The sequence below is a fragment of the Salmo salar genome, chromosome ssa14, assembly GCF_905237065.1.
Source record: "Salmo salar chromosome ssa14, Ssal_v3.1, whole genome shotgun sequence".
NCBI classification, from domain to species: domain Eukaryota; kingdom Metazoa; phylum Chordata; class Actinopteri; order Salmoniformes; family Salmonidae; genus Salmo; species Salmo salar.
The window spans coordinates 63,084,878-63,099,538 of record NC_059455.1 but is presented as its reverse complement, the minus strand read 5'-3'; the positions used below and the strand labels follow the sequence as shown (position 1 = coordinate 63,099,538).

Here is a 14,661-nt window from a genome sequence, read left to right as displayed (position 1 = left end):
TGCTATGCTGGGTTGTGTTCATTTGGGCACATAACGGGAAAAATAAATGCAATGGAAAAAGAAAATGTGCGTTTCTTATTGGACAAGTCTAAGTAGTCCCTCCCTGTTTCAGTCTGTTTTCTTTCTGTTTGGTGCCTAATGAACATGGCCCTGGTTGAATGCAATGAAATGAAAGGGATGTCATCTTCACAAACACACAAACTGACCCAGTCTTGAGGTTGTCGATGGCCTCCTCCACACCCTTCTGGTTGTTGCGGATCATGAAGTTGTGCATGTTGGCGTAGTTGCTGCGGATGTTCTCCTCTGTGCTCCCGTTGGGGACGGTGCCAAATCGTAGCGGGGGGTACTGCTCAGTGGGCTGCTGGAACTGAGGAGATAGAGGAGGAACTAGGGGTTGATGTGGGGATTCAGGGTAAAAGTTGAGTGACATGAGTACATTACATCGTAAATAATGCATGCAGAGAGATCTAAGGAAGTTGGACAGGTGGACAATACCTCAAGCAACGTGTCATGAAATGAAAGAGCTGCCAAAATGCGAGAACATTTGAAAAGATTGCGGCTCAAATCTCCAACACCAACTCAGCAAGTTGAGCGTCTATCTTTTGAGATGTTACTGTGATTTTTGCCTGTGCTGTCCAGTGCCCACCCAACGTCCTTAGAGCTCATGTAAAAAGGCTTCTTCTATTTCCCCCCCAAGAGAATTCTTAGTACAGAGATCTTCAGAAAGGGAGAGAATTGAGAGGGATGAAAGTTAGAGATGGATCAATGCATAAATTGTCTGAAGGTGGCAGCAGAATTACCACTAGACCAACCTTCAGCACAACAAAAAACGTCTACTTTTATTGACTTCCAGGCGCTACCCTGATTCTCCACCCTTCTCCTGAAGCATGCACTTGCACATTCCTGTCATGGATTAACAATAATGGAGACTCCCTCCATCCAATGCCAATCCATAGACAGGTAATGTGCAAGTGTGAAGAATTGAGGCACCGCTGTGGTATGGAAACAGACATTATGGCCATCCTGGCCTTGGATCAGAACGGCCTCCTCACTCACACACCTTCTTGTCGCTGAGACCAGACACAGTGTCGATGTACTCCTCCTGGATCATGAAGGCTGCAAGGTTGGCCGTGTAGGAGGCCAGGAAGATGACAGCGAAGAAGGCCCACACCAGCACCATGATCTTACTAGTGGTTCCTCTGGGGTTCTCCACGGGCACTGAGTTATTGAAGACCAGAGCCCACAGCAGCCAGATAGACTTCCCTATGGTGAATTTAGAGCCCCCTGTCTCTGGATAGAGAGAGATAAGGGGGACAGACAGAGGGGGGAGTGGGAGAGACAGTGAGAAAGAAAGAGAGAGAGAGAGAGAGGAGAGAGAGAGAGAGAGAGAGAGAGAGAGAGAGAGAAATGGACATTGAATGGAAAATAAATATCCCCAGGGTACTCACAATGGCATATAACTCATCACGACCACTTAAATTGCTTCAATGGTGATAACCTGAAATAATAATGACCATACTGTAATAAATGACTTACTCTTTGCACTTTGCAGGCTGCGGTTGTAGCCAACAGGGCTGAAGAACTCGAAAATAAAGACGGTGACGGCGACCACGGACAGGCACATGACGAACATCATCACCCACACAGCTGGGCTGTACGGCTCTGAAACATCACATCACAAAGACAAGGGTTCTGTCCTAAGGTTCTCACTAGCTTGCTACTTAGAATGAAGCTAGGGATGCATCCCAAATTGCCCTAAAAATGATCAAAGACTCCAGCCACCCTAGTCATAGACTGTTCTCTCTGCTACCACACGGCAAGCGGTACCAGAGCTCCAAGTCTAGGTCCAAGAAGCTTCTAAACAGCTTCTACCCACAAGCCATAAGACTTCTGAACATCTAATGAAATGGCTACCCAGACTATTTGCATTGCCCACCCCCTCTTTTATGCTGCTGCTACTCTCTGTTTATTATCTATGCATAGTCACTTTAATAACTCTACCTACAGTACATGTAAATATTACCTAAATTACTTCGACTAACCGGTGCCCCCGCACATTGACTCTGTACCGGTACCCCCTGTATATAGTCTCGCTATTGTTATTTTACTCTTGTTCCTTTTATTTCTTATTCTTATTCATATTTTTTAAACTGCATTGTTGGTTGGGGGCTTGTAAGTAAGCATTTCACTGTAAGGTGAAACCTGTTGTATTCTACCGGTAATAACATTTTATTTTATTATCGTCAAAATAGGTACCCTATAATTCCCTATATACAGTGGGGTCTGAAATTATTGACACCCTGGAAGAAGATCAGCAATAGTGGCTGTATAAAATAAATAATTCAAAAACTGCGCTATATTGTACGATCCAAAAAATTGGGAAATTATATTATTTTATACTAATACAATTGCTCAGAGAAATAGCTTTTATTTAATAAGTAATACAAAAAAAATATCAACAAGGTAGGAGTCTAAATTATTGACACCCCTAAAGATTCTTATTAATAGAGTGGTCAAAGGTTTCGTTTTTGGTCCCATATTCTGAGAACGCAATGACTATATCAAGCTTGTGACTCTACAAACATGTAGGATGCATTTGCAGTTAATTTTGGTTTTGTTTCAGATTATTTTGTGCCCAATAGAAATTAATGGTAAATAATGTATTGTGCCATTTTGGAGTCACTTTTATTGTAAAAAAGAAGAGAATATGTTTCTAAACACTTCTACATTAATGTGGATGCTACCATGATTACAGATAATCCTGAATGAATCGTGAATAATGATGAGTGAGAAAGTTACAGAGGGTCAAAGATCATACCCCCAAGACATGCTAACCTCCCCTGTTATTGGTAATGGTGAGAGGTTAGCATGTCTTGGGGTATTGTCTTTGACCCTCTGTAACTTTCTCACTCATCATTATTCACGATTCATTCCGGATTATCTGTAATCATGGTAGCATCCACATTAATGTAGAAGTGTTAAGAAACATTATATGCTTATTTACAATAAAAGTGACTCCAAAATGAAACAATACATTATTTACTATGAATTTCTATTGGCCACAAAATAATCTGAAACACAACCAAAACAAACTGCAAATGCATCCAACATTAGAACACAGCGAGGAAGGGGAGGGAATTCTCCAAAAAAGCCATTCTCAAACAAATACACTCGTGTCATAGGTAGGGATAGCTGGATCTTAAAGGGGTTGTTTTGCGGTAACATGATGTTGATTTGATACCTGTGAAGTAATGCTGCAATTACATGTAATATTGTGTTACATGAAATGAAGAGTTTTTTGTTATTACACAAGTGGAATAAGGAACTGTCTTTAAATAATTTTTAGAGGTTCAGATTCTGTCTGACTCGAGTCAGACAGAGTAACTTACAAGCTCAAAACAATTAAGGTCAAACCCAAGATGGTTGACAAAATGGTTGATGGTCTCAAGAAAACGACCTTACAGAAAGGGTCAGGCTTGAAGATCCAAGATTTTCTTGGCAAGAGATTACTCTGGGATCAGGCCAGCTAAGACATACTAAGACCAAGCCAAGGACCCTTAGGTTATAATCAAATCAGTGACCCTTGATTTCAGACGAAATGGCCTTGGGGTAAAAAAAAAACTCCAGGTTGGATACAGTACATGTCCGGATTGCCTACTAAATCTTACTTGACAGATAGATAAACATCCATGTTTGAAACGGATCATTCAGAGGGAAAAACGACATACAGTATGTGCTGTTTGAGTGTCTGAAACTAAGACCACATCCAGTCTGTGCTACTTGAGTCGATGGCTGAACGAGCTTGTTTTACTTACAGCACAGCCGCCTCCTATGGCCAGATTACTGTGTAATACTGAGTCATATCTGATGAGCTGCCATTACACACTGTATTATCTAAGATCTGGCTGCAGATATAGACGTACCATCACGTCTCAATCGATGGCTGTAGGATTAAAATGTCGGCCTTGTCTGCAGACTGAGCCTCTGTCTCTACATGCTTGGGAAAAGTCTGGAATTATGCTAACGCGATTTGAAATGTAGAGGTGTTATCTTAGAGACATATTTTACTCTGAAAAATCTTCACCCTTCATTATCGGGGGGGGCATAGCCCATTGGAATAGTGAATTTCACCAAAGGCTATAGTGAAAAATACAAGAAAAAATGAAAATATCGATGGTTTTATGGCCTTTGTTTGAGAAGCCTGTGAAACCGTGCTTGACAACTTTGACACTAAACCAAGAGGGAGAAATAAAGGTTTTCCTTGTTAATGGGGGATAACATTGGTTGGGGTATGTCAGGTACTGTGTGTTACAATAGACTCTTCATAGCCCATCATAGGCCCTTCATAGCCCATAATTTGCCCTTCATAGCCCTTCATAAGCTCGTAGTAAGCCCTGCTCACCAAGGAAGGCCGACGGCGAGACGGTGCCGTTGCTACGGGAGACCATGACGCTGATACCCGTCTCCACGAAGGGCACGGAGAACTCCACAGCCTCTGACCTCTCCTTGTTGACGGTCAGGGAGCCAATGGCCATGTCGGCCCGTTTATAAACCACCTGGTGGGCGGGAGGGGAACTGCAGTTAGGAACAGAAAAAAATGGGCCCATTCACGTTCACAGGCATTCACTTCCAGCTGTCTCAGTAGTAAAATGGTTACGTTAATGAGATCCGAGAGTGAGTTGTGCAACTGAGGAGCCTCGCGGTGGGGGAAAAGGGACACCTGCACTTGGTAGTAGCAGGAGCCTAGCCACCCGGTGGCTGTGTAAACACAGCACCACACCCTTAGCTGTGCTGTCACTGTGAATGTGGGTTGACACATCCCCATCTCTTCTCTGTTAGCCACCCGTATTAATCCCGGCACCCAGAGGGGGATTGTCTTCCCTGGAAATAGCGAGGCATTTGCCCAAGACTCCACGCCAAACACTCCCGAGTTACTTCTCCATGGGAATACTAATCTACTTGACAGTTCTTGGTCTCATTCTGTCTCCCGTTTACTTTCAGGGGATTTTGAGGAGGAATTGCATGGCACCCCTTGAACACGTTTTTTTGAATATGAAAAGAAAGAGAGAAGAAGAAATACATGACCCCTGACCTCCCCGACCATGCCATTCCACTGCCCATCACTCCCCCTCTTCCCGTGTCTGCCATTGGTCACCAGGTAGAGGTCATAGGAGAAGCCCACTATTTTGGCCAATCGCTTGAGGACGTCAATGCAGAAGCCTTTGCAGCAGTGCTTCGATGATTTCTCATCCACCGGCACACTGTGGTTACAGATAGAGCGAGGGAGGGAAGGAAGGAGAGAAAGACAGGGAGGGAGATGTTAGAGACAGGAGGCAGAGGAAAGAGAGAAACAGAAGGGAGACACAGAAGGGCAAGGAGGAATGTATGAATTATTAGCGAGAGCTGTAGTTGCTGGATCAATACAGCCTGTAGGTGGACTGCTCAGTTTTAGAGAAGGGAGGCATATCAGGACAGACAGGAGAGGAGGAGGACTGCATAAAAACTGGATTAATTGTCATTTTTCAAGGTGGGTTACCCTCAGCAGGGGACGAGGAGATTTAACAGGACATACGTGGACTCTTTCCAAGCATGAAGCTTTACAATAGGAATGTCGACAGAAAAAGCCTAATGACATATCAAAAGTGAAGTTTAACTGGGCAAATATCAAACGTGTGGTCCCTCCCTGTATGCCCACTATGATAACCAACCAGTCAGAGCAGGTGTTGCGATTCCAATGGAATGTTAAAAGCAGTCTGATTAACTTGGGCAATCTCCCTGAGCCAATACAATTGATGGAACTTTCAGCAGGCCTTGTTACCAGACCTCTTATCAGAGACAGGCTGGGAACACATAACACACTAAACAGACCTCCAGAGACCAGGACAGACTGTGAAACACTGAGTGAGAGTTGATAAAAGAGGACAAGAGAGAATAAACAGCAGCATGTAAATAAAACAAACTGGCAAAGCATGTGGTTACTGGTTAGACTACGCTGCATCCCAAAAATGTACGTTTTTTTTTAAATTTCAAAGTATATTTCTACCTTGTATATTTCTACCGGAGCTGTTTGTCAAAATCTATAGTAGAGCAATGAAGCTGATGATGTCATAGGGTCACTGGGCACCATTGTGGCGCATGGCATAGATTTACTTTGACAATTATAGAGACATTTTAAAAAGTTTAAAGGGTTTATTACTTATTTACTGCAATTCAGCTGCTAAATCTTTACAAATTCCCTGCAATTCTTTTCCCTGAATGGCTTGAGGGGAGGGAATGTAACCATGTGACATCATAGGTAGAGTGGAGTAAAACATTGTACTTGAAACACACTCTCAATAAACTATATCAATAATGAGGAGCAACATGGCCAACCACAATTATCATTTTTGTATTACCCTTTACGCTTATGATAGTTACAACATTTAAACTATGTTGGTTACATGTTGGTCATGGTTAAAACATCTGCATGGTTAGACCATGGTCAGTCATGGTTAAATATCTGCATGGTTAGATCATGGTCAGTCATAGTTAAATATCTCCATGGTTAGACCAGGGTAGGTCATGGTAAAACATCTGCCCCAGTAGCAGGCCTTACTTGGTGGTGTTGAGTGGTAGTCTGCAGGGCACCGAGTCCCGGATGCAGGAGTTGGTGCCTGGGTCGGCTGGCTCCACAATGACAAAGGGCCTCTCCTCCAGGGTGACAACCTTGAGGTGCTGGGTGTCATCCAGCGGCTTGAGGAAGGAGCCGTAGCGTGAAAAGGGCTGGATAATGAGATCCAGAACACCGTTCTGCCACGTGCCAACCTGCAGGAGATCATTTAGAGCCATTTAGGAAGTACAGTTGAAGTCAGAAGTTTACATACACCTTAGCCAAATACATTTAAACTCAGTTTTTCACAATTCCTGACATTTAATCCTAGAAAAAAATTCCCTCTTAGGTCAGTTAGGATCGCCACTTCATTTTAAGAATGTGAAATGTCAGAATAATAGTAGAAATTATTATTTATTTCAGATTTCATATCTTTCATCACATTCCCATTGGTTCAGAAGTTTACATACACAATTAGTATTTGGTAGAATTGCCGTTAATTGTTTAACTTCGGTCAAACGTTTCAGGTAGCCTTCCACAAGCTTCCCACAATAAGTTGTGTGAATTTTGGCCCATTCTTCCTGACAGAGCTGGTGTAACTGAGTCAGGTTTGTATGCCACCTTGCTCGCACACACTTTTTCAGTTCTGCCCACAAATGTCCTATAGGATTGAGGTGAGGGTGTGTGATGGCCACTCCAATACCTTGACTTTGTTGTCCTTAAGTCATTTTGCCACAACTTTGGAAGTAGGCTTGGGGTCATTGTTCATTTGGAAGACCCATTTGCGACCAAGCGTTAAGTTCCTGACTGATGTCTTGAGATGTTGCTTCAATATATCCACATAATTTTCCTGCCTCATGATGCCATCTATTTTGTGAAGTGCACCAGTCCCTCCTGCAGCAAAGCACCCCCACAACATGATGCTGCCACCCCGTGCTTCACGGTTGGGATGGTGTTCTTCGGCTTGCAGGCCTCCCCCTTCTTCCTCCAAACATAACGATGGTCATTATGGCCAAACAGTTCTATTTTTGTTTCCTCAGACCAGAGGACATTTCTCAAAAAATTACAATCTTTGTCCCCATGTGCAGTTGCAAACCGTTGTCTGGCTTTTTTATGGCAGTTTTGGAGCAGTGGCTTCTTCCTTGCTGAGCGGCCTTTCACGTTATGTCGATATAGGACTCGTTATACTGTGGATATTGATACTTTTGTACCTGTTTCCTCCAGCATCTTCACAAGGTCCGTTGCTGTTGTTCTGGGATTGATTTGCACTTTTCGCACCAAAGTACGTTCATTTTTAGGAGACAGAACGCGTCTTCTTCCTGAGCGGTATGACAGCTGCGTGGTCCCATGGTGTTTATACTTGCGCACTATTGTTTGTACAGATGAACGTGGTACCTTCAGGCGTTTGGAAATTGCTCCCAAGGTTGAACCAGACTTGTGGAGGTCTACAATTTTTTTTCTGATGTCTTGGCTGATTTCTTTTGATTTTCCCATGATGTCAAGCAAAGAGGCACTGAGTTTGAAGGTAGGCCTTGAAATACATCCACAGGTACACCTCCAATTGACTCAAATTATGTCAATAAGCCTATCAGAAACTTCTAAAGCCATCATTTTCTGGAATTTTCCAAGCTGTTTAAAGGCACAATCAACTTAGTGTATGTAAACTTCTGACCCACTGGAATTGTGACACAGTGAATTATAAGTGAAATAATCTGTCTGTAAACAATTGTTGGAAAAATTACTTGTGTCATGCACAAAGTAGATGTCCTAACCGACTTGCCAAAACTATAGTTTGTTAACAAGACATTTGTGGAGTGGTTGAAAAACGAGTTTTAATGACTCCAACCTAAGTGTATGTAAACTTCCGACTTCAACTGTATATGGATCGTGAGGAGGAAAAATGAAACCTTTGTGCGACGGACATTTCTCTTTTGTTCACAGCGTCGGTTTGCGGTAAGTGTGGCATGTGCTAAACACTTGAGAGTGTTTAGGTGTCTCGGCGGTCAAGCTTACATTGGAGACTGCATACTGGGGAAAAATAAAAACCAGAAGTGAACGCAACCTGTGTTGAAGTGATTCACTAATTAATTCAAGTGAGTTCTTTCAGAGAACCATTTCCTCAGTTCTTCTTCAGGGTTCTTCAGGTAACACCACAGCTAGCTAGCCAACTTATATTACATTTCATTACATTACATTGGAACGATTTGATTAGTGTATTGTTAGCTAGCTACATAGTTGTATCTGCTGTCTTTGTATCAAGATAAAGGCGTAGTACAGAGTAACTATCGAGGTTAGCTAGCCAGCTACATTCTCTAACATAGTCAACAACGCGCCCACTGCTAGCTAGCTAACCCTACCAGCTAGCTGTATCATTTTTAGTCAATAAGATTTTTGCAACGTTAGCTTAACTTTCTGAACATTCGACATGTGTAGTCCACTTGTGTAGCTAGCAGGACTGACTTTGTGTTAGCTAGCCAACGTTTAATTACTTCTGCGTTATGAACTAGACACGGACACGAATGATCCATTGGTAGCTTGTTGTTACCAAGTATTGGTGCTAACCGTGTGTTATAGGATGCTAGCATGCTAGTTAGCTAGTTAGCAAGACGTCATAACACACGGTGCACTAGGTGGGTTTTCACGGAAGAATACTGTACCAAGTTATCTAGCGGAATAAACTAAGTTTGAGCCTATTCCTGTAAACATTGAACCACTGTAGTTTACACCAATTTTAATTTCTAGTGGTAGCTAGAAAAGTTATATTTTAGTGTTTCAGTGAATTGTTAGTGAGGGAGGTCCTGCTCTCTCGCTTCCCCAGTTGTTTAGTTAAATTTTCTCCTTTGCATTAGCGTAGCCTCTCCTGTAGCCTATCAACTATGTGTCGGTCTATCCTTGTTCTCTCCTCTCTGCACAGGCCATACAAACGCTTCACATCGCGTGGCCGCTGCCACTCTAACCTGGTGGTCCCAGCGCGCACGACCCACGTGGAGTTCCAGGTCTCTGGCAGCCTCTGGAACTGCCGGTCTGCGGCCAACAAGGCAAAGTTCATCTCACCCTATGCTACCCTCCAGTCCCTCGACTTCTTGGCGCTGACGGAAACATGGATTACCACAGAAAACACTGCTACTCCTACTGCTCTCTCCTCGTCTGACCACGTGTTCTCGCACACCCCGAGAGCATCTGGTCAGCGGGGTGGTGGCACTGGAATCCTCATCTCTCCCAAGTGGACATTCTCTCTTTCTCCCCTGACCCATCTGTCTATCTCCTCCTTTGAATTCCATGCTGTCACAATCACTAGCCCATTCAAGCTTAACATCCTTACCATTTATCGCCCTCCAGGTTCCCTTGGAGAGTTCATCAATGAGCTTGACGCCTTGATAAGTTCCTTTCCTGAGGATGACTCACCCCTCACAGTTCTGGGTGACTTTAACCTCCCTACGTCTACCTTTGACTCATTTCTCTCTGCCTCCTTCTTTCCACTCCTCTCCTCTTTTGACCTCAACCTCTCACCGTCCCCCCCTACTCACAAGGCAGGCAATACGCTTGACCTCATCTTCACTAGATGCTGTTCTTCCACTAATCTCACTGCAACTCCCCTCCAAGTCTCCGATCACTACCTTGTATCATTTTCCCTCTTGCTCTCCTCCAACACTACTCACTCTGCCCCTACTCAGATGGTATTGCGCCGTCGCAACCTTCGCTCTCTCTCTCCTGCTACTCTCTCCTCTTCCATCCTATCATCTCTTCCCTCTGCTCAATCCTTCTCCAACCAATCTCCTGATTCTGCCTCCTCAACCCTCCTCTCCTCCCTCTCTGCATCCTTTGACTCTCTATGTCCCCTATCCTCCCAACCGACTCGGTCCTCCCCTCCTGCTCCATGGCTTGACGACTCATTGCGAGCTCACAGAACAGGGCTCCGGGCAGCCGAGCGGAAATGGAGGAAAACTAGCCTCCCTGCGGACCTGGGATCTTTTCACTCCCTCCTCTCTACATTTTCCTCCTCTGTTTCTGCTGCTAAAGCCACTTTCTACCACTCTAACTTCCAAGCATCTGCCTCTAACCCTAGGAAGCTCTTTGCCACCTTCTCCTCCCTCCTGAATCCTCCTCCCCCTCCACCCCTCCCTCTCTGCGGATTACTTCGTCAACCATTTTGAAAAGAAGGTCGACGACATCCGATCCTCATTTGTTAAGTCAAACGACACCGCTGGTCCTGCTTACATTGCCCTACCCTATGCTTTGACCTCTTTCTCCCCTCTCTCTCCAGATGAAATCTTGCATCTTGTGACGGCCGGCCGCCCAACAACCTGCCCGCTTGACCCTATCCCCTCCTCTCTTCTCCAGACCATTTCCGGAGACCTTCTCCCTTACCTCACCTCGCTCATCAACTCATCCTTGACCGCTGGCTACGTCCCTTCCGTCTTCAAGAGAGCGAGAGTTGCACCCCTTCTCAAAAAACCTACACTCGATCCCTCCGATGTCAACAACTACAGACCAGTATCCCTTCTTTCTTTTCTCTCCAAAACTCTTCAACGTGCCGTCCTTGGCCAGCTCTCCTGCTATCTCTCTCAGAATGACCTTCTCGATCCAAATCAGTCAGGTTTCAAGGCTGGTCATTCAACTGAGACTGCTCTTCTCTGTGTCACGGAGGCTCTCCGCACTGCTAAAGCTAACTCTCTCTCCTCTGCTCTCATCCTTCTAGACCTATCTGCTGCCTTTGATACTGTGAACCATCAGATCCTCCTCTCCACCCTCTCCGAGTTGGGTATCTCCGGCGCGGCTCACGCTTGGATTGTGTCCTACCTGACAGGTCGCTCCTACCAGGTGGCGTGGCGAGAATCCGTCTCCGCACCACGTGCTCTCACCACTGGTGTCCCCCAGGGCTCAGTTCTAGCCCCTCTCCTATTCTCGCTATACACCAAGTCACTTGGCTCTGTCATATCCTCACATGGTCTCTCCTATCATTGCTATGCAGACGACACACAATTAATCTTCTCCTTTCCCCCTTCTGATAACCAGGCGGCGAATCACATCTCTGCATGTCTGGCAGACATATCAGTGTGGATGACGGATCACCACCTCAAGCTGAACCTCGGCAAGACGGAGCTGCTCTTCCTCCCGGGGAAGGACTGCCCTTTCCATGATCTCGCCATCACGGTGGACAACTCCATTGTGTCCTCCTCCCAGAGTGCTAAGAGCCTCGGCGTGACCCTGGACAACACCCTGTCATTCTCCGCTAACATCAAGGCGGTGACCCGATCCTGTAGGTTCATGCTATACAACATTCGCACACGACCCTGCCTTACACAGGAAGCGGCGCAGGTCCTAATCCAGGCACTTGTCATCTCCCGTCTGGATTACTGCAACTCCCTGTTGGCGGGGCTCCCTGCCTGTGCCATTAAACCCCTATAACTCATCCAGAACGCCGCAGCCCGTCTGGTGTTCAACCTTCCCAAGTTCTCTCACGTCACCCCGCTCCTCCGCACACTCCACTGGCTTCCAGTTGAAGCTCGCATCTGCTACAAGACCATGGTGCTTGCCTACGGAGCTGTGAGGGGAACGGCACCTCCGTACCTTCAGGCTCTGATCAGGCCCTACACCCAAACAAGGGCACTGCGTTCATCCACCTCTGGCCTGCTGGCCCCCCTACCGCTGCGGAAGCACAGTTCCCGCTCAGCCCAGTCAAAACTGTTCACTGCTCTGGCACCCCAATGGTGGAACAAGCTCCCTCACGACGCCAGGACAGCGGAGTCAATCACCACCTTCCGTAGACACCTGAAACCCCACCTCTTTAAGGAATACCTGGGATAGGATATAGCAATCCTTCTAACCCCCCCCCCCCCCAAAAAAAAATGTGTTTTATATAGATGTACTATTGTAAAGTGGTTGTTCCACTGGATATCATAAGGTGAATGCACTAATTTGTAAGTCGCTCTGGATAAGAGCGTCTGCTAAATGACGTAAACGGTTACTTGAACTTGTCAGGTTCTAATATCACTACAATGTATTCGACCATGGAATGGCCTACACGTTTATATTATTATCCTAATATTTGGAATCGGGGGTTATTTTATACTATAGGGAACAGTAAGTTACAGTATTTACAGATCTATGGAGACTACAGACGCACAGTATATCACTTGTGGTCACGTGTAAACGTGTATCCGACCAATACAATTAGATTTGATTTGATTTGAAGCGGTCAGACTTTTTCCATTACATAATGTGGTCTCGGGTCAAAAACTGGTCCCAGAGCTCAATCGTCCACTGCTTGTTCACTCACCCTTACTGATCAGAGCCCAGAGCACTCAGAGGAGATAGGACATTAACTGAAGGAGCACTACTACAGAGTCCATGTTATCATACAGCTGCAACTGGGTCAGATTAACCCACCTTGACAGTATGGAGGCATATCACGGTTCATGCTGAACAAATTCCTCCTGTTGTGAATGGATATCATGGAATCACCAGGCCTTGAGGCAACAACGTGGGTAAACGTACAGAGTGCTGAAAGGTTAGTTGAAAACAGCAGGAATGGAGTGAATGGAGAGCTGAGGCAAGTGCATGGGCTTTCTCTCTCTCGGGGGAACAAACATTAGACGTCGAGTTAGCCAGTTAACGAAAGCTAACAAGGTTGACAAAACGTTAAATAAGGGGTAAGTAGGCACATCCAATGGACTGTGATAGTGCGGTAAGGGTGGTTAGCAAGTTGAGGGGAGAGAGTGTGTGTATGTGTGTATGAGGATAAGTTAGCCAGACTTGATGGTGGTGAAATGGTGGTTAGCGAGTGTGTCAGATAATTAGCGGTTAGCACGCTAACTCACTGACCTCCTCCCAGCCTTTCCCCTCGGAGTAGGAAATCACGTCCAGCACTGGATTAGACAGGTAGCCATCGCTGTTGAACGAGTAGTCCCGGCCACTCAGCGTAATGTTACTGAAAAACCTGGAAGACAGGAAATGGAGTGAGGGAATGGCAGACAGAAAGAAATAGAAACAGGGAAACAGAGAGAAATAGAGAGGCACACTAAACAACTTTCAGCACAAACAGACAGAGAAACTGAGAAACAGGAGACGGAAAAACAGAGAAACGGAGTAGCATGCTAGACTTTCAGCAAGATTCAAGGTTTAGCTGGAAGTGACAGGGAAGGCGATGAGAGAGTGGCAGCGCGAGAGAGAGAGAGAGAACGAGAGAAGCAGGGGACACTTAATACTAGATATCTTTCATGTGTCTTCAGCTGCACGCTTTGTAGTTGAAAGACTAGAGTGGCAGAGTGGCAGGGTGAGAGACAGCAGGATGCAGGTGGGCAGTTAGGCACTACACTAAAGATCTCTCTATGTCCCAAGCTGCTTGTTATTATGTTCCAGCCATGTACAGTTACAGGTAGCTACGTGACATGAAATGGAAATAAATCAATGAATTGATGAATAAAACATGTGAGCTTGCCTTTGGAGTAGCCAAAGTTCTGCAAACGGCAAGTAGTTTCTGCTTATCACATGAATAATGTGCAGACATTGTGAGTGGTTGAGACTTGCAAAGACTGCAGTATGCAGCGATGTAGGGTAGGCAGGCAATTTTCCATCATCTTCAACGCATCTGTATCTCGTTGATATCGAGAGTGCTAATGATTTCCCAGCTCTACCCCGATAATCAGGGGTAAAAGCTATAGAGCAAACTACACTAGCTGTTGGCTTTCATGTTTTTCATGTTGCTGTTAGGGGCAGTCTGTCGGTTACAGAGTCTGGGATGCTTCTGTGTCACCATGACAACACTGCATCTAAAAGCACCATTCACAGAGGACGCCAGTCAGATAGCATGTTAAAAAACCAACCCCAGTTCGCTTTTTCTCTCCCTTCCTTCTAAAGGCATTTGGAATTTGTCGTCAGCGCTTTCTTGTTTTCATGATGCAGCAATTGCTGATTGAAGATGCCCTCATGTCCTTTCATCAAGCCATTATTTATACGAGGCTGTCACGTAGAAAGCCTACCACATAAGATGAGATGTTTATCTGCGTCTCACCCACTGCCCTCTCCCTAACTTCACAAGAGTATTGAGCTGAATTATGACCTAGAATTTA

At 45.2% G+C, this 14,661-nt stretch overlaps 1 protein-coding gene across 1 annotated transcript in view; it reads right to left on the bottom strand.

Moving 5' to 3' along the window:
• The window catches only part of LOC106570003 (glutamate receptor ionotropic, NMDA 2D), a 57,680-nt gene that overhangs the window by 13,339 nt on the left and 29,680 nt on the right, over positions 1-14,661 (bottom strand). Inside the window, exons 5-11 of the mRNA XM_014141846.2 lie at positions 13,415-13,529; positions 6,596-6,804; positions 5,093-5,261; positions 4,403-4,556; positions 1,537-1,662; positions 1,061-1,290; positions 207-367 (exon numbers count right to left, since the gene is read on the bottom strand). Of these exons, the coding sequence (XP_013997321.2) occupies positions 207-367; positions 1,061-1,290; positions 1,537-1,662; positions 4,403-4,556; positions 5,093-5,261; positions 6,596-6,804; positions 13,415-13,529 (1,164 nt within the window). The remainder of the gene's footprint in view (positions 1-206; positions 368-1,060; positions 1,291-1,536; positions 1,663-4,402; positions 4,557-5,092; positions 5,262-6,595; positions 6,805-13,414; positions 13,530-14,661) is intronic.